General features: G+C 39.4%; 1 protein-coding gene across 1 annotated transcript in view; it reads right to left on the bottom strand.

Annotated features, from left to right (window-relative positions):
* LOC124622726 (tubulin polyglutamylase ttll6-like) overlaps positions 1–26,240 on the bottom strand; it is a 500,830-nt gene that overhangs the window by 148,921 nt on the left and 325,669 nt on the right. Inside the window, exons 12-13 of the mRNA XM_047148517.1 lie at positions 25,555–25,704; positions 7,854–7,991 (exon numbers count right to left, since the gene is read on the bottom strand). Of these exons, the coding sequence (XP_047004473.1) occupies positions 7,854–7,991; positions 25,555–25,704 (288 nt within the window). The remainder of the gene's footprint in view (positions 1–7,853; positions 7,992–25,554; positions 25,705–26,240) is intronic.

The raw sequence follows: 26,240 nt of genomic DNA, 5'->3' as shown, positions 1-26,240 counted from the left end.
TTGTACAGATATTTGTTCAAGGGTTCTACAGTATATTTATGGTTAAAATGGGAGTTAAACCAGCTGAGAATTTTGTATGGAATTTGAGAGGCCCTGGTACCGTTACCAATTTTATCAATTTGTGGTGTTGATTTTGAAGACCAATGACACTAATATGTACATCAACAATCTTTGCTGTGGTGTGACAAGTCAACTCAGTTAGTACTCCTGTATCTATCTTAGTAAAGGAACATTTCATAGTGGAATTCAGTATTTATGCTTTTATTTTTATACACCCAGTTTCAGTTCCTGTATCATTCATGAGTGTCTGGACATCAACTTTGATGCCACTAACAGCTTTTTTAAAAAATTTCTGGAACATTCATAATTTCATGCCAACGGTGTGCTGGAGCTAAATGTGGTTGGCATCCCTGCACATGTCTGTGTTTAGTGTGTAACTGCTGGAAGTTTCATTGTTGGGTGTATGTTAGTTATTGTTCAGTGCTGCGTTGAGTAGAATGTCTTGTTGCACAGTCTGTGAAGTTCAAGATGGCAGAGTTAGATGACTAATGCACCTGCATTAAATTTTGTGTGAAACTCCAGAAAACTTTTACAGAGTCACACCAAATGATGCAGGAAGCCTTCAGAGATGTGTGCTTCAGCCATACATGGTGTTAAGAATGGTTCACATGATTTAAAAATGGCTGGAAGGAAGTAAAAAATCGGCCTCGTTCAGGACACCCTTTGACATCTACCAGCAATGCTCATGTCAGGAATGTCAATGAAATTGACTGACTGTCCAAGAGATTGCATAACAATGTAACATTTGAGTTGTATCGTGTCATAAAATCCTGACACAGCATCTTGGAATGCATTGTTGCCACCAAGTTCATCCCACGAATCATGAGTCAAGACCAGAAATATCTTCACCTCATAATGTGTGAAGATCTTTTGAATTGCACAAATGAGAACAAGATGTTCCTTAAGATAATCATAACTGGTGATGAGATGTGAGTCTACAGTTATGATGTTGAGATCAAGGTTCAATCTTTGCAATGGATTGGGAAAGGTTCTCCATACCATAAAAAGCTCATCACATAAGATCAAATGTCAAAGCCATGCTGAGAGTTTTCTTTCGCATTGAAGATTAGTTCATCATGAATTCGTATCACAGCAGACATCATGAATTTGTGCCACAGCAAAGAACTGTTAATCAATGGTAATATTGGGACATGTTGTGATGTCTACCAGAAAATGTGAGAAGGAAATGGGCCTGAAATGTGGTGAGACAATTCATGCCTCTTGCATAACAATAATGCACCTGCACATTCATTCCTGATGATGCATGACTACTGCACAAAAAATAAAATCAGTGTGCTGCCTCATCCTCTGTACTCTCCAGGCCTGGCCCCTGCAGCCTTTTTTCCTTTCCAAAGTTGAAAGCCCCACTGAAAGGACAAAGATCTGCAATGACAGATGAGACAATAGAGAATTAGAGAATTAGCAGGTGGTGCTTTATGTAATTCAGCTCATCTTTCGCAGACTGATGTGTAGTGCATAGGCACATGTAACAGAACACAGTATTAACAACTAACTTTCGAGCTCTGGCACTAATTCTGGCAGAAAGTAACTACATACACATATAAAACCACATACACAAACAAATGCAAGCTACTGCAGCTGTGGTGATATTACAGAGTAGTTGCATGGGCTGATGGACATGGGGTGAGGTAGAAAAGGACACATGAGACAAGGGGGGCATAGTGGGATAGTGTGAGGCAGGAGTACAAAAGACAGATGATTCAGCAACTGCAAACCAAATGAAAGAAATTCTGAAGGAGTAGAGCTCATAAAAGATACAGAGGGAGGGGGATGGAAGGATGATGAGAGAAAGGTGAAGACAGTGCGAGGAAAATGAATGGGAGAAATGGGAAAGGGTGCAGGTGGAGCAGGGAGAGAGGGAGAGATAGACAGAGAGAGAGAGAGAGAGAGAGAGAGAGAGATAGAGAGAGAGAGAGAGAGAGAGGAAGCCCACATGAGGTGGAGAGGAAGAGTGGTGGGAGGGGGCAATGCATGATCTGGATGGAGAAGGAGTAATGTGGAAAATGACAGAAGGCAAAGGGGTATAGGTAAAGCGAGGAGTCATCGGTGTTGTGATGCACAGCTAGTTGGGCAACTGATTGGTAAAGTTTGTGGTTTGTCGTAGTTTGGTGGTGGCCATTCATCCAAGGAGACAATTACTTTCCTATATTACCCACGTAGAAAGCTGATATATAATATATATGATATATAACATATATAACATAGCTGATGAATAATATGGCTGCTTTCACAGATGGCCTTGCATTTTATTGGGCAGGAAATGCCTGTGACTGAACTGCAGTAGCAGTGGCAGGTGGGGGGGGTTGTAAAGGACAGGTCTTGCTCCTAGGTCACCCACACAGGAATGACCCTTGGGGTGTAGGACTGGAAGCAGGATTGGAATAGGGATGAACAAGGTATTCTGCACATTGTGTGGGCAGTGGAACACTATTTTGGGTGATGTGGGTGGTTGAGAGATAGTCGAAGCCCTGGAGTAGGATATGATTGAGCTTTTCAAGGCATGGGTGATACGGGGTCAGAGGCCAGAAGCATGCTGATTGGCAGCTGGTTCATAGGTTTCCTTGTGTGACACAAGGATATGACACAAGAGATTTGTTTATGGATGACCTGGATATGGTGTTGTCAGTCAATAAAGGCTTTAGCTTGGTTATTTACCTATTTCAACAAATCCTCCTTTCCACTGCAGGTGCTGTATTCCCAGGTTGTTATCCCTGTAAGGAAGAAATCATATGATGTGATCATATTTGTTGAGGTTATGGAGGAAAACACAATGGTTGTCCTAGCCATGAGTTCAGATCATATAAATGTCAACAATGAAACAATTGTATCAAGCACACCAACCACCAATAGTATCTCCACTTAGACAGCTGTCACCTATTCCATGTCAGAAGGTCTCTTCCTTTCAGCCTCATAACCTGTGGATGTAGAATCTGCACTGGAAAGCAGTAGCCAACAACCTTACCAGAGTTTTCTTGACTAACAATACCCTATCCAGCTCATCCATAAACAAATCTCCTGTGTCATCTCCTTACCACCCATTTATCAGCTCTCCTCAGATCAGCCAGTATCATCCTGGCATTGGAAAAGCTCAACCACATCGTTCACCAGGTCTTTGACTACCTCTCTTCTTGCCCTGCAAAATGGGATATCCTACCCAAAATACTAACCACATCATCAAAAATACTTTTACACTGCCCACCCAACCTTCAGAATATCACTGTCCATCCCTATTCCAATTATGGTCTCAATCCTGCATTGCATGGTTCATTCCCTTGTGGACAAGCCACGTGCAAGATTCACCCACACACACACCCAAAATCCTTCAACCATAATCCAGTCACAGGCATTTTGTACCCAACAAACTTAGGGCCACCTGTGAAAGAACCCATGTTATATATCAGCTATGCTTCAACTAATGTATAGCATTCTATGAATGACAACCGCCAAACTGCAGCAAACCACAAACTTGACCATTCAGTTGCCAAAATTGCTGTGCACCACAACACCAGTGACTGTAACAACTGCTCCACTACACATGCCATTTGGATACTCTCTTCTAAAATAACTTTCTGTGAGCTACACAAATGGGAGTTGATACTCCAGCATTTTCTGCATTCTCATACTTCCGTAGTGATGTAAAAAACCTGGGCATTTATATGCTGGGACAAATGCCTACAATAAATGCCTGCACAAATGCTCAAAATTCATAAATGTCTGGGCATCTATGCATTTTAAAGATTGATTGATAAGTGGTGCTAATAAAAAAATTTAAGCTGATATTTTGTATTGGAAAAGGTGTTCTGCAACATTGCTTCTTTAGTGGTTGAATAACCAAGTTGAAAAAGCTGCTTGTGAGTTAAGGGAGAGTTGTTAGGGGAAATAAATTGGACTGAAAAACATAACTAAATTTTAATGAGGTCAATTGTTGGGGTATCAGATAATAAAAAAAGAAAACAATGTTCAAATCTTGTCTCACCTGGAAACTTCAGTGAAATCCTATCTTTGAAACTTTTTTCAGCTGATATTTTATCGAACACTGCTTGTTAAATATGGCTGTGTTTTACTGTTTTGACAAATCTTACTGGATTTGCCATGAAAGTTTGAATGTTTGGCAGCCTAAAATCTCTAAGCACAACTAGTTTAATAGGTGAGCTAGGCACCCTGTTGGCAGCATTGTCATCTATCACCACAAGAAACTTTTCTGGTTCATGCTTCTCCAAAGCATTTGTGAAAAGCTGAGCAAGATACTCAGCATTGCAACTGTTACTTTTAGTCATTACAATCTCAACAAAAAATGATTCAGGCTTTAAAAATATGATGTTAGTAATGGATTCATTTTTGAGACTGCTCCAGCCATCACACTGCAGATGATATCTATAACACTTTAAATAACACAAACACGAGGTTAAGTTGCTTCTCACACAGCCACATAGACTTAATGGCTGTTAGATAGTCACACCAGTGTTGCCAATTCCAATTAACTAAATAACCAACAGAATTGCATGAATTACCTGAAATCACCAGCCATACACCCAAAATTTCATCTACTATTTGCAGTAATAGCAACAGCTCTAATATTTACTTAGAATAATTGGAATCAGAGTTAAAAAAATATCCATAATGATTCTAATCAGGTGTCATGTGCTAATTCCAATTCCACAATTTCAAGGATCACTGATTCTCTAGGAATCAACTAGTATCAGAATCAAATGATTCCAGCATCTTGGACATTAATTCTTTGTTATTACATTTTTTTTATGTTTGTGTTCTCATTTTATCTTCACAGCACTACACATATACGGAAGTAGATAAAGAAAGAAGCAGAATAGAAATCTATTGTCTGTTTCAAATGTCACTACATCTGACAATGAAGCTTTTTTTTTTCACTGAAAACAGTTTAACATTTAAGAATACATTTATCATCAAGAAGCACATGCTAGCTATTTAATACATTCAGTAATTATTTTGATATCAATAACCATTTGTCAATAATATTCAGAGATTTGACACAGATTATAAAGTGTGTTACATTACAAAGTGATGACCTGAGGAAAATGTTTTTATGCCCATTTATAAATGTCCTGCCCACTGGGCATTTGCCTGGCCCACATCACTACACTCCCCCTCAGCTAAACATCCACTAACCTGTTTCCCACTGTCTCACTTCACCTTTCATTTTTCTCTTCTGTTATTGTTCACATCACTCCTTTCCCATCCAAACTGTGCACTGCCATCTCTCATCACTCTTCCTACCCCCTATGTGGGGACTCTCTCTCTGTCTCTGTCTCTGTCAGTCTCTCTCTCTCTCTCTCTTTCCCCTCTCTCTTTACCCACCCCAACCGTCTCTCTCTCTCCTTCCTTCCCCTGTCTCCTCTCTGTCTCCTCCACCTTCATCTCTTTCATCTGTTTCTCGATATCTCTTGTATGCTCTACTCCTTCAGAATCCCTTTCATGTTGTATGCAGGCAGTGTGTCATCTGTCTTTCCTGCCCCTAACTTGCACTATCCTCTTACACTCTGGCCTTGTGTGTCCTTCTCTACTGTCTCCCACATTCATCGGCCCAGAAGTGGTAGTGTGAGTTTGGTTGTCTACGTGGTTGTGTGTACTTTGTCACAAGAAGTGCAACAGCTTGAAAACTGGTTGTTAATACTGTGTTCTGTTGTATGTGTCTGTATGCCACACATCAGTCTGCTGAAGGTGAAAGGTTGACTTCCCTTTACTTTATATATTGACCACTAAATAATTAACCTCAAATTAGCTTCACTGATAATATTTGATTTTTGGATCTATTACTTTACAACAATTACAAGCTGTTATTTGAAGATCTGAATCTGAATGGCCAGGAATGTGTTTTGTGTAAAAAATGAAGGAAAAAGCCTGGTAAAATTTTCAGACTTTTTAAAAGTTATGTACGCTAACAAACTCATTTAACAATGTCTGAAACAGTTATGAGAAGGAAAGTTGCAACTCACAGTATGGTGGAGATGCTGAGTTGCAGATAGGCACAGCAAAAATACTCTCACAATTAAAGCTTTCAGCCATTAAGGCCTTCATCAACATTACACACACACGCACACACACACACACACACACACACAACTGCAGCCTCAGGCAACTGAAACCACATTGGAGGGTAGTAAGAGTGATGAGAGATGGCAGTGCGGTTTCAGTTGCCTGAGACTGCAGTCGTCTGTGTGAGTTGCGTTTGAGTGTGTGTGTGTGGAGGGGGGGGGGGGGGGGGGCACGTATGTGTGTCTTGCATTGAAGAAGGTCTTAATGGCTGAAAGCTTTAATTCTTTAATTGTGAGAATCTTTTTGTTGTGCCTATCCATGACTCAGCATCTCTGCTATATGGTGAGTGACAACTTTCCTTCTCATAATTGTTACATTCCATCCTGGAGTTGTTTGATTAATGTCTGAAACAGTGTTAATATGCAACAATACTGACAATAATAATTACTGTTGAATTGGGGACCTAAATGGAATACGATACAAGAGTTATAACATGCAAAAAACTAAGTATTGTAACACAGCGGTTGAATTCAAAAGAGATAGATTAATGTCATACTCATATAGTTTCAAATACTGACTAAGAAGAAACGGGCCAATGAACAGAAAATGTAGAAATATTACACAAATCAGAATATACAACTGTAGCTAACAATTTATTATGGACTATATTATCTGTAAAACTCTTAAGTGTCAGAAACTGTTTCAAAACCGTACACTTTTTCACACAAATACACTAAAAAAATCACAAATTAGGTATCAATTTATGATAGAGCACAAATATTGCACTGCAGTTGCAAATGTTCAAAAATATACAATTTAGATAAAGCACATACAAGCCTTGACACAAACAATGAAAAATTATGAAAATATGACACAAACAGTAAAACATTATAACCTAGAATTTGGAGCAGACCCATAAAGGAAAATCTATAGGTTGGCTTATACATGTAAATAAACATGTGAAATGCACTGATTTTTTTTACTTAGCCAAATTTGAGACGCATTCTACATTAGAGAGCCAAACATGCAACTGAAGTGTCAGTTTATCATAGTCAAAATAACAAAAATCTTTTAAATAAACAAAAAAGCATTTCCTCCACCTGAGGCAACTAATAACGCAAGTCTTCATTAATTTTCAAAATAGTGCAGAGACTGACAACTTGCTTTAACTGTTCACAAAGGAAAAAATTGTGCACTTCACAGAACCCAAAAATATAGTATCCACAACTAACATATTGAAGAGTAATGACTGGAATCAGTCAATTAATACAAATATCAGGTTTTAACAATTTGTAGGGGGATATGAAATGGAATGATCATATAGGGTCAGTTGTAGGTAAAATAGGTGTCAAGTTTTAGTTCATTGAGAGAATACTAGGAAAAAAACAGTCATTATACAGGACACTGCCTGAGAAATGCTCATGTGTCCCACCCTAGAATATTTTTCAACCCATACTCAATAGGACTTGGGGTACTGCACATATACAATGAATAGCAGTACAAATAATCACAGATGTGTTTGACCTATAGGAGAGATGCTGAAAAACCTGAAATGGCATGAGCTTGATAACATATACCAACCATTCAATGAAAGCCTGCTTACAAAGTTTTCAAAAATCAGTAAAAAAGAAAAATATTTTTGCTTAAGAAAATTGTAAATCAGATAATTCAAAATATGACTGGAAGACATTTACATTAAAAGTCATGACATTATCACTGAAGTTAAGTACAAATGATATTTGTATATCACAACATCTTACCTGTTCTGTAATTCCATAGCTGCGAATCAAAAAATCACGCTGAGCCATGTTTGTAATTCGGTCTTTCTCTTCAGAGTCATCGATAATACCTGGCTCAAATGAGTTTAAAATATACTTTTTGCCTTCAGACTTTCTGATCTGAAAAGATAATATATACATATATGTATAAAATTTCATTTACTAACAGCACTATGTTGCTCTTATGGCGTATAGTCAGTCCTTACACATTGTGAACAAGACAGGGTAAATTTTTCAGTGAGGAGGCAGACTTTCATTTCATGTGTGATAATTGAACTTAGGTATTAAATGAATGAAAAATCCTGGATACGTAATAAGGTAACAATAAACAAAACAGCACTCAACTGGATTGATGTGTAAAGCAGAGAAACATTTAACACCAGTGAAAAGTTACTATCGGTAGCTCAAAGGCTATTTCTGTCTTTGTTTCTAAGTGGTACAAAAGGCGAGTAGTTGCCTTTCCTTCTATTTTTTAAAAAGATCATAAGGGTGGGGAAAATAAAAGTCACCTGGATGAGTGGATATGATTGAATGTGAATGTATGCATACAACCACACTCTGTGATGTGCCCACCACATGATCCATACTGGTTCAGAGCATAGTGCAGGCTGTGTCAGTACGAGTGGAGCAGTGGAAAGGGGACGACGGTACTCACAGTGGAGCAATGGGTGTTCACTGTGAAAGTTATGTGACAGCAAAATCATGGAAATGGTGTGGTCAGTTGTTCACTGAGAAGCTTAATGGTATCAACGTGCCAGCAAAGAGTGCCATTCAACAATTAACCCAAAAATGGCATCAGGCAAGATCTATTTTGAATATATCAAGAAACATTCTGAAACATGCTCACACACCAGATGTGTGGCTGCAGTTCACCAGTAAATACTTTAAAGTCCCACCGCATCAACCCAACACCTGTTGCCTGAGAACAGTATATCACATCAGCATCTCTACCAAGTGCCTGTTGTTCATTCATTAAAATCAGCAGATGCTCCTCAGCGCCTCCAGTGCGAGATAACAATGAATGGCTTGGACATGGATCTGTTCTTTATGTCTGATGAAGCCTGAGCAGTTATGTCAACTCACAGAATCACAGTTTGTGGATGGTAAAGAATCCACATAACTTCCACAAAACACCATTGCATGATCAGAAGGTTGGGGTTTGGTGTGCAGTGTCTGCGTGCAACATCATTGGTCCCATCTTCTTTCATCACACACTGACTTTGGCATGTTACACTGCCAACATTTTGACATCATTTCTGAGAGCATTAATGGAAGAGGAAAAGACCTACAGTTCATTCCAACAGGATGGAGCAACTGCCCATACAGCCAGCTGAACATTGGAGCACACTTACACAATCTTCATGCCTGACAGAATTGTTACAGAGGTCAGTCTGGTCATTGTCCTAGCTGGCCACCCAGGTCACCTGATCTGTCAGTGTGCAATTACTTTGTGTGGTGAGCCCTCAAGTCTAAGGTGTATTGCAACAATCCTCTTAGTCTTCAAGAACTGCAGCAGAACATTTTGGATGAGATTGCACCAATTCCAGCATCCTGTTCAAATCCGCCTTCTGTAACCCTGGCCCAAAAGCGCCAAGAGAAGAATGGTGGTCACTTTTAGTATCTGCTATATTCAGCTTAGTACTGTATTTCCTTTCCTCTGCTGTGTTTCTTTGAACCCTGGAACTCTGTTCTCCAGGCCACTTTTATTTGCCCCATCCTGTAACTGTGGGGGAAATGGTGCAACTTGAAGAAACAATAGTTGCATATATTTTTTGAAAAGTTTATGCTTGCTTCTCACCATTACCAGTACCCAAGCAAAGAGTAAAATAACAATAAATTACACTTTATGACATTGCCTCCCATCAGCCATGGATCTTGTTGTGGTGGGATGTTTAATGTGCTTCAAATACTTGTACTGTAGATGAAGCCACATTGGAAAAGGTATCTATGGAGAGGCCAAACTAACATATAGCTTCTGAATGGAACAGCAGCCTTTGGCAGTTACAAGGGCAACAGTCCGAATCATTGACTGTTCTGGTCTAGTTACATTATTAATCAATATGGTATTGCTATGGCTGAAAGCAAGGGGAAATTACAACAGATTCCATATCCTCAGACATGCAGCACTATTTATGGCTTAGTGATGACTGCACTTGCTTGGATAAAATACACTGGAAGTAGAATAGTCTGCCATTCAGAACTATTTGTTGAACCACTCAGGATGATGTTGTCATAAGGAAAAACAAAACTAGCTTCCTAAGGGTCAAACTGTGCAGTGTTAGATTCCTTAACTGGCTACATAGGTTAGAGAATTGGAAAAGAGATATAGTGGGAATTAGTGTGTGCAGTGACACAGAGAACAAGACTTCTGGTCAAGTGGGTACATGATTACCAAGAAATAATCAGATAGGACTAATGGAGGAGTAGATCTGCTAATGAATATTAAAAATAAGAATGTGGGGAGTTACTGTGAACAGCATAGTGGACACATTATCATAACCAAGATAGACAGAAAGCCAACACCCTATAGATTAGTAAAACTTTAAATGCCTTCTAAGCTCTGCTGATGATAAAGAGATTGAAAGAATGTTTCATCAGATAAAAAAATATTCATGTCATCAGGAGAGACTAAAATTTAATTATTATGAAGGACTAGAAACCAACAGAGGTAAAAAGAAGAGAAGGAAATGTTGTGGGAGAAGAAAGACTAGGGAAATGCAGCTTGATGGAATTTTGTACAGAGTGCAACTGAATATTGCAAGCACTTGGATCATATAAGAAAATTTCTCCTTATGAATTGTCGGCTTTGCCGATTTGAGAAGGGGATGGTGGGCTTACACACCTCAACAATAGATAGCTATACTGTAAGTGCAACAACAATGTAGAGACATCTGTGAATAGGCCAGGGTATTCTGTGGTTCCCAAAGAGTGGCAGCAGCCTTTTCAGCCCTGCACTAATCTGTGTGGCTGATTGATCTGGCCTTGTAATATTAATTAATATGGCCTTGCTGGCTGGCACGGCATACAGCTGAAAGCAAGAGGAAACTGCAGCCATAACACCCCCGCCCCCCCCCCCCCCACCTCGAGCTCTACTGTATTGCTTAATAATGATGGCGTCTTCTTGGACAGAGCATTCTGGAGGTAAAATAGTCCCCCACTCGAATCTCCAGGTGGGGACTATTCAGGAGGTTGTCATCAACAGGAAAAACAAAACTATCATCCTATGGATTGGAGTGTGGAATGTTAGACTGCTTAAATGGGTAGGGAAGCTAAAGAATTTGAAAAGAGAAATAAATAAGTTTAATTTAGACAGAGTGAGAAGTAATGAGGTGTGCAGAACCAAACAGAAATAATGCAGGAGCAGGTCAAACAATGAACAAGAAAATAGGAATGCAGGTTAGCTTCTATGAACAGCATAGTGAATGAGTTATCATTGCCAAGACAGATACGAAACCGGCACCCACTACAGCAATACACATTTTTATGGCAACTAACTCCACAGATGATGAAGTGATTAAAACAGTGTATCATGACACAAACAAAATAATTCAGATAGTAAAGGGAGATGAAAATTTAATTGTGATGGGTGACCACAATATGATAGTTGGGAAAGGATGACAAGGAAAAATAGTGGGAGAACATGGACTAAGGCAATGGAATGAAAGAGGTAGAATTTTGCACAGAATGTAATTTAATGATCATAATACTGGGATTCAGAATCATTAAAGAAGGGTGAACAAGGGAAACACCAGATTGGAATATCAGTGATATTAGAAAAAGGCCAGATTGCCACTCACCATAAAGATGACACATAAATAGGCACAAGAAAAGGACCGTTATACATTTAGCTTTCAGCCAAAGCATCCCTCAGAAAAGAAAACACATATGTAGATTCACACAAAGAAGCACATCCCAAGCACAAATGGCTGGTTTGAGATGTAATATTAATGACAAACAGATATTTTGAAAACATATGTTAAATTTCAAAATATTTCCAGCAGCAGAGGTGGACTCTAACAAAATTGACTGGTTATGAACTGCACATAAAAAAATTGCAGAAAGCTGGAAAATTGTGGAGATACTGACAAGTGAGTACTAAGTACAGAAGGGATGTCTGAAATGTGGAAGGAATATATAGGAGGGCCATACAAAGGAAACAGACTTGAAGACAATATGATGGGAATGGAAGATGAAGTAGATGAAGATGAGATGTAAACATGATACTGTGATTAGAATATCAGCATTACTGTTTGATACTGTGATTTGAATTTAACATAGCACTGAAAGGCCTAAGCCAAAACAGGACACCTTGAGTAAACCACATTCCCTCAAAATTGTTGAAATCTTTGGGGAGAATACACAATGACAAAACTACCTTGTCCAAATCATCACTAATACCATGTTGTCAAAAGACAGCTTCCATTTGTGTGAACCACAGCTTCAGTTTAGTGGACTGGAATGCAGGAAGCTTTAAGCTACTGATCCAGGGTGAGCAACTTACGAAGTGCTGTTTCTTGTTTGTGACAAGCGAAGGTGGAGGAACTGTGTTAGCTGAAAATGAAGCCAGCTGTGGAGGTGAAAGCTCCTCTTGTTCCACCTTTTTGTTTTCACTGGATGTGTCCACATATCCTTCCATTGTTCATAATGCAACGCACATGGAAATAGAATGTTGTGTTTGTGAAAACTGTTCAGCTTGATGTCATAACTACTTTTGAACATGACTTACCTAAATCTTATCAAGAAGGGCTCTCAAATTGTAGGAAGACATACCATTCACTGACTGTCACCCTCAGTGCAATTGGAGAGAAAAAGAGAAATTAACAAGAAAAATGTATCCATTCAATCATGGTTATCAGGTTCCTCTAAGGAATTGAAAAATGTTGCATTGGAGTTGCAACATCTATGCCACAAAAATGGTCTGAATAAGCAACAAAATAGGGACCTCAATGGAAATTACACAGCTTTAAACCATTCATTATGTATATCCTGCACATAACATAGCAAATTTCAACAGCAATGCGGCACCTGCAAGTTTTTCAGTGTAATTGACTGTACAGAGGCATTTTCACAATTCTGATGGGCTTGGTGAATAGGCATAAGAAAACTGTCACAATGCCCTTTGATTTGTTTGAGTTTAAATCTATGCCCTTCAGTCTCAGAAATGCAGTGCAAATGTAGCAGCACTTCATGCACAAAGTGCTCTCAGAATTTTACCTGCTATATTGTGAGTAGCTAGAAATAAGAGCATGCATCAGAACACAGGAGAGAAATGGACAAAGCCACAAGGCAGAAAGTGGAAGAGAACATGACACCAAGTGGTAGTTGAGCTAAACACAGCTGACTCACAGTGGAAAAGACATCGACTAGTACAAGCCCAAAGCAAACTGTGTGACAATGAGGTACAAAGCAGAAATCTTTGCCACAATAATATCAGCAGGTCAAGAGCAAGGAGAGACACAATTCGAAACAGAGAGAAAAATCAAGTGTCAAGTGAAGTCTACAGTATAGTGATGACAGTAACCAACAACATCAGATGCAAATACAGAACTGACTTACCATTCACTGGCTGGTTGTATTAATACTGGCTGTGAGGAGCACTATTGGTTGGCATATTCATGTGGTGCGTTGGATAGTGCACTTGGTATGTGAGTGCAGCACTGCAGTGATAGTTAACCCTCTAATGGACATTTAAGTCCATTTCCTCCAGCATACATTCAACTTCTGTGAATCCTGACACCAAACCATCAATTATTTTCTGTTACATGGATGACATTTTAGTGTTCTCTGAGACAGGACAACAAAATATACAACACTCATGAATGCTATTTCAATGTCTTAATGACCACAGCATTTTAACTAACAAATATATTACTACAAAAAAGAATGTGAATTTTTTTGGGTATGTGATCTTGAATGCAGACATTTCTCCCTGCCCTTAGAGGATGGAAGCTATTCAGCAGATGCTGTTGCCTCCTTCATTCAGAGAACTATGCGGGTTCATAGGAATGCTCAACTATTAAAGGCAGCATTTGCCTCACTTGGCTATGGAACAACAGCCACTCAACAAATTGCTAAATGGAAAAAATACTGTTGGCAGTAGAAAAATACCATGGACCTCAGAAGCTGAGATAACCTTTCACAAATTAAAACTGGCACTGTCTAAAGCTGCCTTACTGGCTCCCCTAGTACTGATGGTAGATGCTAGACTGATGGCTGTCAGCATCATTTTGCAGCGATACATGACCTACCGATTGCAATCACTTGTGTTCTGCTCAAAAAATGTAAAATGTATCTGAGCAGCAACAGAAATGGAGCAGAATTGACAGAGAGCTACTTGCCATCTACCTGGCTGTCAGGCATTTCAGATCTTTCATAGAAGGCCACAATTTCATGTTATTCATGGGCCACAAACTGCTAATGACTATTTTTCAGCTAGTAACAGAGCTCATATCACCCTGACAATGTACACAGGCTGAATTTATAACTCAATTTACAACTGACATACAACACACATTACACAAAGGCAATGTTGCACTGGACGGCCTTTTCCACAATTGTGCTAGTTTGAGTATTATTCATTTGTATGATATGATCATAAAGCAGGAAGATAATGCTTTTCTTCAACATGTCCTCGAAAATTGTGGGCCTCTGACTTTAAAACTTGACTGCTTGCCACTTCAGGGCACAATTGGTGTGACATAACTGGAGAAAGATGTCATTCATTCCTGAAATCTGGTGGCATAAAATTTTTGATGTCTACCACAACCTCACTCATTGTGGTATCAGAGTCCCTGCCAAGCTGGTAGCTATGAAAGCAGCTTGGTCAGGCATACAGAGAGGTTGTTACGCCTAGGCACATGCATGCAGGAGTTGTCAATGCAGCAAAGTAGCCAGGCATGTGTTTGTGACAGGTGAGTGCTATCTGCCAACTGCAAATTTGCCCACATTCATGAAGACACTCTAGGACCATTGCTTAAATCTGATGGATACCACTATACGTTAACAATGGTTGACTGTTCTACGAAGTGCTGAATCAGTGACCAGGGTGTTAGTGTGGTCATGGTTTGCATGCTTTGGCATATCACAGACAAGTACAAAGACAACAGTTTGAAGGGAAGTTGCTTGAAGAATTGCTTCAGCTCTGTGGGAGTCTGCACATATGCACAACTAGCTACCATCCTGCTAGCAATGAGATGCTAGAGTGAATACATTGCACTTTAAAGGTGGCTTTAAGATCTGCATCTACATCTACATCTACCTAGATACTCTGCAAGTCAACAATAGGTGCATGACGGAGGACACCCTGTACAACTACTTGTCATTTGCTCTCTTGTTTCACTCACAAATAGAGTGACGGAAAAATGACTGCCTGTACGCTTCCGTATGAGCCCTGATTTATTGTATCTTATATATGTGGTCCTTATGGGTGATGTATGTTTGCAGCAGTAGAATTGTTTGGCAGTCAGATTCAAGCACCGGTTCTCTAAATTTTCTCAATAGTGTTTGCAAAAAAGAATATCGCCTTCCCTCCAGGTATTCCCATTTCAGTTCCTGAAGCATCTCCATAACACTTATGTATTGTTAAAACCTACTAGTAACAAATCTAGTAGCCCATTTCTGAATTGCTTCAGTGTCTTCCTTCAAACTAACCAGGTACAGATCCCAAACACTCGAGCAATTCCTAAGAATAGCTTGCACCAGCATCCTACATGCAGTCTCCTTCACAGGTGAACACACAGATGCTATATGGGGAGAAGCTATGGGTGACCAATGACCTCATCACGCCTATATCACTGTCATCACAGTTATCAGCAGTTTCTACAAATTTTGTACAGCTTCTGAGTTGATGCATGGGAATTCTCAGGCTGCTCAGTCTGTTGAGGTATGGCAAATGGAAAGTTTTCATCCACAAGAAGTTGCAAAGCTGTCAATTTGTGTGGCTCAAAGACAATTCCATCTGGCTCCCACTCTCACCACCTATTCATGGCCCTTTAGGGTCATTTCTCGGTGAGGAAACATATTCACCATTGGCAACAATGACAAGCAGGAGAATATATGAACTGAAAGGCTGAACCCTGTGTATAGGGATGATGGAACACTTCTCAATTTCCGCCCTCCACAACCACTGGATTCAGAGGCACTGGGACTGACAGCAAATACCTCTAAGCTCTCACACAGTGCACGTCCTCCAAAACCCTGCACCAGTTTTTACATGCTCTGGCAGGATAAAGAGCTTCGTTTTCCCACAGCTGAATGCAGCTCCTGGTTTTGTGCCAAGGGTACCTTGTCAAAATGCTAACTCAGTTCAGGAGATCATCGAGCATTCTTGACAACGACAAGCTGCTTGCTTGATCGGTGTAAGAATATACATGGAGGTGATGGCAGGCAATGGAAAACTGTCTTCAGCACTACACTCTCACTGTGTACTGTTGATGCAAGCTGCTGAGAAAGGGCCCACCCATTTTCTGTCCATGTGGCCAACCACAACACAACTGGTTGACTCTCCCAAAATTTTCTCTGTGAGGAAAGAGCAAAGTGAGATATGCTTTATTTCATGTCATTGCTTTGGTACAACATGGCCCATGGCTCCTCTAATATGGTGGGGCTTATATGGCAACATTGATAGATGACGAATAGTATATTATCACCTGTCATGCCGAACCAATACATGGAACACTTTGAAGCAAAGGCCCCAGAATCAGCCGAGTTGAAACCAATGGGTTTCTATCAGTATGTGGATTACAAGTTTGTGGTGTTGCCACATGGAGCAGAAAAACTTTAATAGTTCCTAGAACATTTAAACTCTATCAACGTTACTATAAAATTCATAATGTGATTTGAAAAATAGGGGCACCAACCAAACTCAGCCATAAATAGCAGCATGAACCTAATAATAGTTCACAATCTAGTTGGAGTCCAGGCAGGAAGTGCAAATAACAACAAATGACACGGCAGCTGAAGAAGATGGCTAGGTTAATCATCGGAATATGGTGCATAAAATGGAACAAGCACTCAGCAAAACATCTGGAAGCAAACCATCAATCAATCACATCGCAAAAACATGAAATAGCCTTGTGATTAAAACACACATTGGGCTCTGAAACCTAAGTGGCCAGTCTAAATGAAAGATGGTCATTGAACAAAACATTTTGCACATGTGTTTTATTACGCTAATTTGTAAAAAATGCATCAAATAATATCTTGGGTTGTCGGGTGTGGTGCTCGATATCAGCATCATACTTGCACGGTATTTCAGTAATGCTGTTTGCAATCTCCATCAGGTGTAACCTGAGACTGTTCCTCGAGTGGACCTGGTCTAGTATTTATGTCTGTTGCCTATCCCCTCCACCGGTGATTGCAGACATTCTGTGCCCACTCACTGCGGTTTCTGGAACGCTGCCATTCCATTTTCCATCTGATGCAGTTCTGGGTATTCGCTCTGTGGTCCACACCCACCAGAACCGTTCCTAGGTGTTCCACCTTTGGTCTTGTGTGCACACCCACCAGAATCGCTCCTGGGTGTTCCACCTTCGGTCTTGTGCATTTGGAATTCCGTATGAGGTACAAGGCATCCCCCTGCAGGGCACTCTCAGTCACTGTGATCTGCTGGAGCATTGCTATACCATTTTAAGTCTGGTGTGGCTCTGGATGTTCCCTCCGTGGTCTGCGTCCATCGGACCCACTCCTGGATGTTCCATCTTTGATCTTTGGTTCACTGTGCCTGGCACTCTGTCTGGTGATCATTTTCTATATCCATGCCTTCCGTTCTTCTATTGGTGGGCTGCTGCAGTTGACCTCATTGTTTCTTTAACAATTCCAGAGCAGTATACCAGGCTTCACTTAGCTGGTACCCCATGTCATGGTTCATGAGATTGTCAGTTACTTTCATCCCAATTGGTTCCCTTATAACACTGTCCCAAAGTCTGGGTGTTTGTGCTATACTCTTGGTTTCATCATAATTCATGGCATGATCTAGTTATAGACACTGTTCAGCAATGGCTGACTTCATCTTCTGTCTTAATTGGGTGTGCCTCTGACTTTCTTTGCACATGATATCCACTGTTCCTGTCATCTGGCCAATGTAGGACATGCCACATTGACAAGGTTTATTATAAATCCCTGGTTTCTGTACCCCAGGTCATCTTTAACACTCCCCATCAGTCCCCGATCTTGATGGATGGACAGAAAACACACTTAATATTGTGTTTTCAGAGGATCCTACTGATTCTGGCAGAAATAGAACCAGCATAGGGCAGATACATCACCTTCTTTGCTTTATCTTGCTCTGCTTCTTTAACCTGTGGTGTAGTGACTGGTTGGAGTGCCATCTCAATTTGTTTGGTCGTGTATCCACTTTTGCACAACACAGATTTAAGATGCTCTGTTTCTGTCGGTAGACTCTCTTGGTCTGACAGAGCACGTGCTGTGTGGTCTAATGTCTTAAGTACCCCTTCTTCTGTGCAGGGTGGCAAGAGCTATTACCTGAGATAAAAGAGACTGACTATCTCATCAACTACAACATTAGGTAAGTAGAACTAAGTAGAGCCTGGGATCCTGATCTGCAACTGTTCAAGGAGCAACGGGGACAGCTGCAGCACTCCACAAAAAGAAGAATGAAAGGCATGGATAAATAAAATGATCACTAGACAGAGTGTCAGGCATAGCACACCAAAGGTGAAATGTCCAGGAGTGGGTCCGATTGATGCTGTCTGCAGAGGGAACATCCGGAACAACAACGGACTGAAAACGAAATGGAAACACTCCAGCATATCACAGTGAGTAGGAACAGGCAGCAGGGGTATGCCTGGTACCTCAGACAGAATTCCAAATGTAACAGACAGAAGACGGAACACCCAGGAGCAGGCCTTGTGGGCGCAGACCACAGAGGGAATACCCAGAACTGCAGCAGATGGAAAATGGAATGGCAACGTTCCAGAAGACCACAGCAAGTGCCTGCAACCACCAGTGGAGGAGGAAGGCCACAGACATAAATATTGGATCAGATCAGTGTGTTTACATTTTGTGGCGTGCACTGCAGCTGTAGCGGATATAAGCTAAGTACTGACAAACTTATTTGTGCTCTGTAATACAGTTATTAAATTTAATAGATTTCAACGTTGCTGTGTGCCGTTAGTGGCAAAATAACAACTTAATAAACTTTTGTAATCGTTCGCTCGCTGTGTTTTATAGAGTTTTCAGTATGTTGAAGTCGTTAGTAAATTTCGTGCTTTAGTTTTCAACTGACGTTTATTATTCTTTCTAGTGAATATTTCAGTAAAATTTTCATTTAGTGTTTTAACTTCACTTAGTGTTACAGTGGTCGTTTTAATTTTTTGGTTTTAGCTAATAATTTTGTGAAGTTTTGCTGGTATTGGTATCGGCTGTGTTGTAGTAGTATTAATACAAGTAGCTGCTTTCTTAGTAGGCAGAGAATTTTGAGACCATTATTGTTAGTTCTCAAATAGTTCTACTGGTGTAACTAACTTTGGTAACATAGACGTATAGTTTTTTTCAGTAACTGTAAAATTTTTACCATGAGTGAAAAGTGTGGGCTCTGTCGTAGGTTTGTGAGTAGTGGATTACGGTGTGGGATTTGTTCAAAGTATTTTCATTGGTGGGAATGCAGTGGGGAAGCCAGTGGTCATTTTAGGGAGATCCTCTCCTGGGAATGTAGAATTTGTAGTAGAAACAAGTTAATAGAGGAGCAGGAGCATAAGATCTGTGCCCTTCAGGTGCAGTTACAATGCGCAAAGGAGGAACTAGATAGGTTGAGGAGGGTGAAGGGTGATGGGGAATGGGAACTGGCAGTTGGCAAGAAGGTAGCTAGGAAGAGGAGGTATTCAGACAGTTTTACTTTGCATACATGTAATAGATATGACCAACTGTCAGAGTTGAGTGGAGAGGAGTCTCGTGTAGCCGTAGATGTAGGTAACTTGCAGAAGTCCTCAGCAATTAGGAGGCCTAGGTTAGTAGCAAAGTCTAGCAGAAAGAAGGTTATGCTGCTAGGTAGTTCCCACGGTAGAGGTGTGGGCCAGCAGTTGCAGGAAGTGTTGGGGAGTGCGTACCACATCACCAGCATTGTGAAGCCTAGTGCAAAATTGGCTCAGATGACTGAAAGCATAGGGGAGTTATGTAAGAATTTTATGAAAGAGGATCAGGTAGTGATAGTGGGTCGAACAGGGAGCAGTCTCGATAGGGACGGGGAATATGATGTCAGTGGTGACTTGGTTAAGATAGCTACTCAAACTGGTGGCACTAATGTGCATTTCGTGCAACTGTTTCAGCGTCATGACCGGCCTCACCTTAATGCAGCTGTTAGGCGCGTTAATGTGGGGCTGGGGAGGGCGCTGATGGCAGAGGGCATGGATCACATCTCAGTGGTGCCAGTTGGGTCTATCAGTAGATGGTGTTTCACTAGGCATGGCCTGCACCTCAATAGGTATGGGAAGGGGAGGCTGGCTAAGCTTATAGGTGACAGTGTAGTGGGTGGTGGTGGTGGTGGTGGTGGTGGTGGTAGTGGAATCACTCATGGAAAAATTCCTGTAGTAGTTGGTGTTAGAGCTGCATCTTTTTTAGACTGAAGTCAGCTGATAGGTATACCTGCTTAAAGGAAGTGCCTCTAACTAAGGGCTCACCTCCAGAGGATGTAATGTTTCCAAGTAGAGAAGGAATTAGCATGTTTCATCAAAATATAAGAGGTATTAGAGATAAAGTTAGTGAACTGCTAATAGATGTTAATTCCGAAATTATTGGTATATCAGAGCACCACTTAAATAATTTGATAATTCAGAGGCTTCCTTTACCAGGCTACAGATTAGCTGGCTGTTTCTCAAGGAGTTCCTTGCGGGGTGGGGGAGTGGCTCTGTATGTAAAAAACAGTATTTCATTTGAGTACATAGACGTATCACGACACTGCACTGAACAGATATTTGAAAGTTGTGCAGCATTAGTTGAATTTAGTGAAACTAAACTTCTAGTTGCTGTTTTTTATAGGTCCCCTAACTCTGACTTCAGAGCATTTTTGCTTAAGCTAGAGAGGGTTCTTGATTCACTTTGTAGGAAGTACCAGAAAGTAGTTATATGTGGTGACTTCAATATTAATTTTGTACATGATTGTGCAAGGAAAAGGATGTTGGTCGATCTCCTAAATTCATATGATCTGATGCAAACTGTGTTTTTTCCAACTAGGGTGTAGGGGAACAGTAGCACAGTCATAGACAATATTTTTATTCATTCTTCATTACTAGATGGGCATTCTGTTAGTAAAAGGGTCAATGGCCTTTCAGACCATGATGCACAAATTTTAACATTAAAAGGCTTTTGTACTCAAACCAACGTCGTATTTAATTACAAACTACGTAGGAAAGTTAATCCAACAGCAATAGAGAGTTTATCAAAACTTGTCAAGGAACAAGAGTGGCAAGATGTTTATAGTGCCGGTAATATAGATGATAAATACAATGCTTTCCATAACACATTTCTCATGCTCTTTGAGAATTGCTTTCTATTAGAACATTCTAAACGGGGTACTAGCAATAATGGACAGCCCGGTTGGCTGACTAGTGGGATAAAGATATCATGTAGAACAAAGCAGGAATTATATCAAAATGTTAGAAGTAGTCACAATCAAGCTACGGTAGCCCATTACAAACACTATTGTAAGGTGCTTAAAAATGTTATTAGCAAGGCAAAAAGTATGTGGTATGCAAATAGAATAGCTAAAATTAAAGCCATATTGTCAGTTGTGAAGGAAGTGTCTGGTCAGCAGCACAAGGTTGATGATATAAAGTCAGTTCGCAGTAATAATATTTCTGTTACTGATAAATCAGATATATGTACAGTTTAACAACCATTTTCTGAGCATTGCTGGTGAATTAAATAAAAATTTAGTTTCTACAGGAAATCATATAAATTTCTTAGCAAATTCCTTTCCGAGATTGATGTCTGAAATACTCCTCTGTGATACAGACAAGAGGGAGATTGAGTCAATAATTAAATCACTGAAAACTAAGGACTCTCATGGTTATGATGGAGTGTCTCGTAGAATATTAAAGTACTGTGCTGCACATGTTAGCCCTGTATTTAGCCATATCTGTAATTTTTCCTTTAGGAATGGTCAGTTTCCTCAGCGATTAAAGTACTCAGTAGTAAAGCCGCTTTATAAAAAGGGAGAAAGGGATAATGTAGATAATTTTAGACCTATTTCTATGCCATCAGTGTTTGTAAAAGTTATCGAAAAGGCTGTGTATGTAAGGTTAATTGATCATTTTATGTCACACGATTTGCTATCAAATGTACAGTTTGGCTTTAGAAGTCATTTGACAACTGAAAATGCTATATTCTCTTTTCTCTGTGAGGTACTGGATGGGCTAAACAAAAAGTTTCAAGCGCTTGGCGTATTTTTTGATTTAACAAAGGCATTTGACTGTGTTGATCGCTCAATATTGCTCCAGAAGATGGATCATTACGGAATAAGGGGAGTAGCTCACAATTGGTTCACCTCTTACTTTAGCAACAGGCAGCAAAAGGTCATTATTCAAAATGTTGATAATGGCTGTGATGTGGGATCTGAGTGGGGTACTGTCAAGTGCGGGGTGCCCCAGGGATCAGTGTTGGGGCCACTCCTGTTCCTTATTTATATAAATGATATGCCCTCTAGTATTTTGGGTAACTCTAAAATATTTCTGTTTGCTGATGACACTAGCTTGGTAGTAAAGGATGTTGTGTGCAGCATTGACTCAGTTTCAAGTAGTGCAGTACACGACCTCAGTTCATGGCTTGTAGAAAATAAACTAATGTTAAATCACAGTAAGACTCAGTTTTTACAGTTCCTAACACACAATTCAACAAAACCTGACGTTTTAATCTCACAGAACGGGCATATGATTAGTGAAACTGAACAGTTCAAATTCCTAGGTGTTCAGATAGATAGTAAGCTGTCATGGAAAGCCCATGTTCAGGATCTTGTTCAAAGACTTAATACCGCCATTTTCACTATTTGAACGGTATCAAAAGTGAGTGATACTTCGACACGTAAATTAGTCTACTTTGCTTATTTTCATTCACTTATGTCATATGGTATTATGTTTTGGGGTAACTCTTCCCATTCTAGAAGGATATTTTTGGCTCAGAAACGGGTGGTTCGGGCAATAAGTGGTGTGAGTTCACAAACCTCTTGTCACCTCTGTTCACGAGTCTGGGTATTTTCACATTGACCTCTCAATATGTATATTCCTTGTTGTCATTTATTGTTACCAATATTAGTTTACTTACAACAATAAGCAGCTTTCACTTGGTTACTACTCGGCGGAAATCAAACCTCCATTTGGGTCGGACTTCCCTAACTCTTGTGCAAAAAGGTGAGCAGTATACTGCTGCATCCATATTCAATAAGCTGCCACTCGAATTCAAAAATCTTAGAGGAATCCACACGCTTTCAAATCAAAACTGAAGAGTTTCCTCATGGGTCACTCCTTCTATTCTGCCGAGGAGTTCCTTGAAAAATTAAGCTGATTCTCATTGTATTGCTGATAGCGTTTGCTTAAACTTATGCACTGATTTTCATTCAGGTTCATGAACATTTATTTTTATCTGTTATTACTTTTATGTTGTAAGTTCATGTACTGACATGTTCCATGACCTTGGAGATTTGCTCCTCAATTTGGTCCTACAGAACTTGACATGTAAATAAAATAAATAAAATCCACTCGAGGAGCAGTCTCAGGTCACACCTGATGAAGGTTGTGAGCTGTGTTACCAAAATATCATGCAAGTATGATGATGATATCCAGCAGAATGCCAGACAACCCAAGATGTCATTAGATAGCCAGGAAAACCTGCTGAAGGGTAATAATGCATCAGATGTCCACAATCAACAGAGACTCCACAATGAAACTCATCAGAATTAGATCAGCTGGAAGAAGACTCTTTTCTTGCAAATAACTCTTTTTTTTTGTGAATATGAATATGAGTCACACAATTTGATGGAATTTATGGATCATCTGAAGGATTGTTGATTAATTATTCATTCATCAAGATGGCCTGCTTGAAGTATCACTGATGGGTTTCTTTTTAACATTGTACTTCAGTCAGATTTTCCACAGATGACTGGTACGTAGCTTGGTGAGGGCCTGACTAACTTGATTCACATGTATAAACAACAATATACTTATTATTCAATTTTTAGAAAAGCCTTATTGTCATTTATTTGTGTGAAAACCTTTCTCTCTCACACATAACCCAACCTATTTATGGAATATTTCAAGGAGTAACCATACATGTCTGCAGAAACGTAACCTATATGTATCTGTAGTCATGTGGATAATAGCTTTGTTGATGACCCCATGACACTTGTAGATTATATCTATTCTTTTATCAGTTCAGGTCTCTTCATTTGAATATCATGAGGATAGTAAATTTTGTCCTGTTATTAATGTTTTAGCTGGAAAAAAATATGCTGACACATTGACGTACAGTGCATAATAACCTGCTTTCCATCATAACAGATCTCATTGTCTCAGCACATGAGCATGTTATACATAATAGTGTGCAAAGTACATAGCTGGTTCTAGAAGTTGTGAAGTGCATTCACGCATCTAGCAGCTACATTCATGAGTCTAGCGGTGAACACAATGGCTTCATATTCTGCATCCTTGGAAAACATCTAAATATTTTTGAGTTGTTTTCCCAATAAAATGAAAAGAGATGCAGTAATGTGCATGACAATATTACGAAAAAGGTCAGTCAAAAAGAAAAATACAAATTTCAATTGTTTATTATGGACAAGCTATGAAACACGGAAACACATTGCAGATGTCACTGACTAGAGAAAGGTTCAAAGTTTTATGTTCCCAGAGACAGTAAGATAACGCCACACCTCAAGTTGGAAATGAGGCAGCACACTGTCCTGCATACAAATTAAATCATTGGAATCTTCATGAAGTTGGCAAAACAACAGTTTTGCAGCATGTACAGGTATGACATTCCTGTCACAGTTTCATCTACAAAACTGAAAGTCCCAGAAAATAAGTGAACAGAAATGGCACAAAACATATTTAGTTTTCATTGAGTCTCTTTCAAGTTCACAATGTCATCAGGATTTTGTGACCCCCAAATTTTATGTCATGGTTATTTTTGTACTTGCAATTTATATGTAGGTCTACACATGTGCATATTACTTTTTTTCACTGTTGATACATGAGACTGCTACCAAACGTATTTCTAGAAGCTAATTATCATAGAGATGTTTCAAGATTTTAAACATGGCTGCAGCAGCAACTGTTAAAATTCTTCACAATATTGTGAAGAATAGAGATGTTTTGAAAAATGAACCCATCATAAATGGGTAATAATAGCAGTTTATAGTGTGGGTAAGGACTGTAATAAATTTGTTACTGTAGTTGTAGTATGCAAAGCCAGTTCTATAAATTCCTTATCAAAGCAAGAGCATTCATGTAGTCTACAATAACTTTATATCACAGAAATATTCAAAATGCGAAAATTCATATATCTCGCAAGCCCACTTCTCTTAGTATAAACAATTATCCTTATTCACACTGCAATTTACCATCACTATTTTTATTATACAACCAAGTATCAAAATACTTTTAAAGAATGGTACAAAGAAAGGTTGGTATGAATTTGATCAGTACTTAGATTTAAATGAAAATGTTAATTGTGGTACCTGGATGGGGGCAGGATGTTTCTTCTTTGGAGGAGGCTGTATTACTTTTATCTTGTTGCTGTCTTGAATTATGGGAGATTCTGGTTGCACATGATCACAGTCTCTTGGTTTTGCACCTGGTCGTCTTGCTGCTTCTTCCTTGGCTTTCAGCTTATTGAGAGAAAGAAAGAAAAAAGAGGATTATGCAGCCAGTCCTTTGATCACAGAAACCAATCCTGTTTACTAATAAATGCATACTGTATCTTGAAAATCCTATCAATTAAAAGAACCTCCCAAAACGTGAACTGAATCAAGAGTTATAGCATATGTATCCAACAATAACAAATATTATTTATTACTCTTATTCTGTATATGTTATTACTAAGAGGGATCTTGGTATGCTCTACATATGCGCAAATGCTTGAAAGGAAACATATTGATCATTAATAACATGAACTATATTTCATTGAAGAATGCCCTTTACAAAGTAGGTAATATGTGGAAGTTTATCTCAGCTTTCTAAATATTTTATTCAATATTCTCATAAAAATCAAATAAGATTCAAATGTTGTTGAGAAGGAAGGCATGCATTTTGTAATGGTACGGAGAATTCATTATTAATATATGCATGACAATATTACAAAACAGGTCAGTCAAAAAGAAAAACACATATTTCAATTGTTTATTATGGACAAGCCATGAAACAC

The sequence above is a fragment of the Schistocerca americana genome, chromosome 7 (assembly GCF_021461395.2).
Source record: "Schistocerca americana isolate TAMUIC-IGC-003095 chromosome 7, iqSchAmer2.1, whole genome shotgun sequence".
NCBI lineage: Eukaryota > Metazoa > Arthropoda > Insecta > Orthoptera > Acrididae > Schistocerca > Schistocerca americana.
The sequence above is the reverse complement of the archived record's forward strand: the minus strand, read 5'-3'. Positions and strand labels throughout refer to the sequence as shown.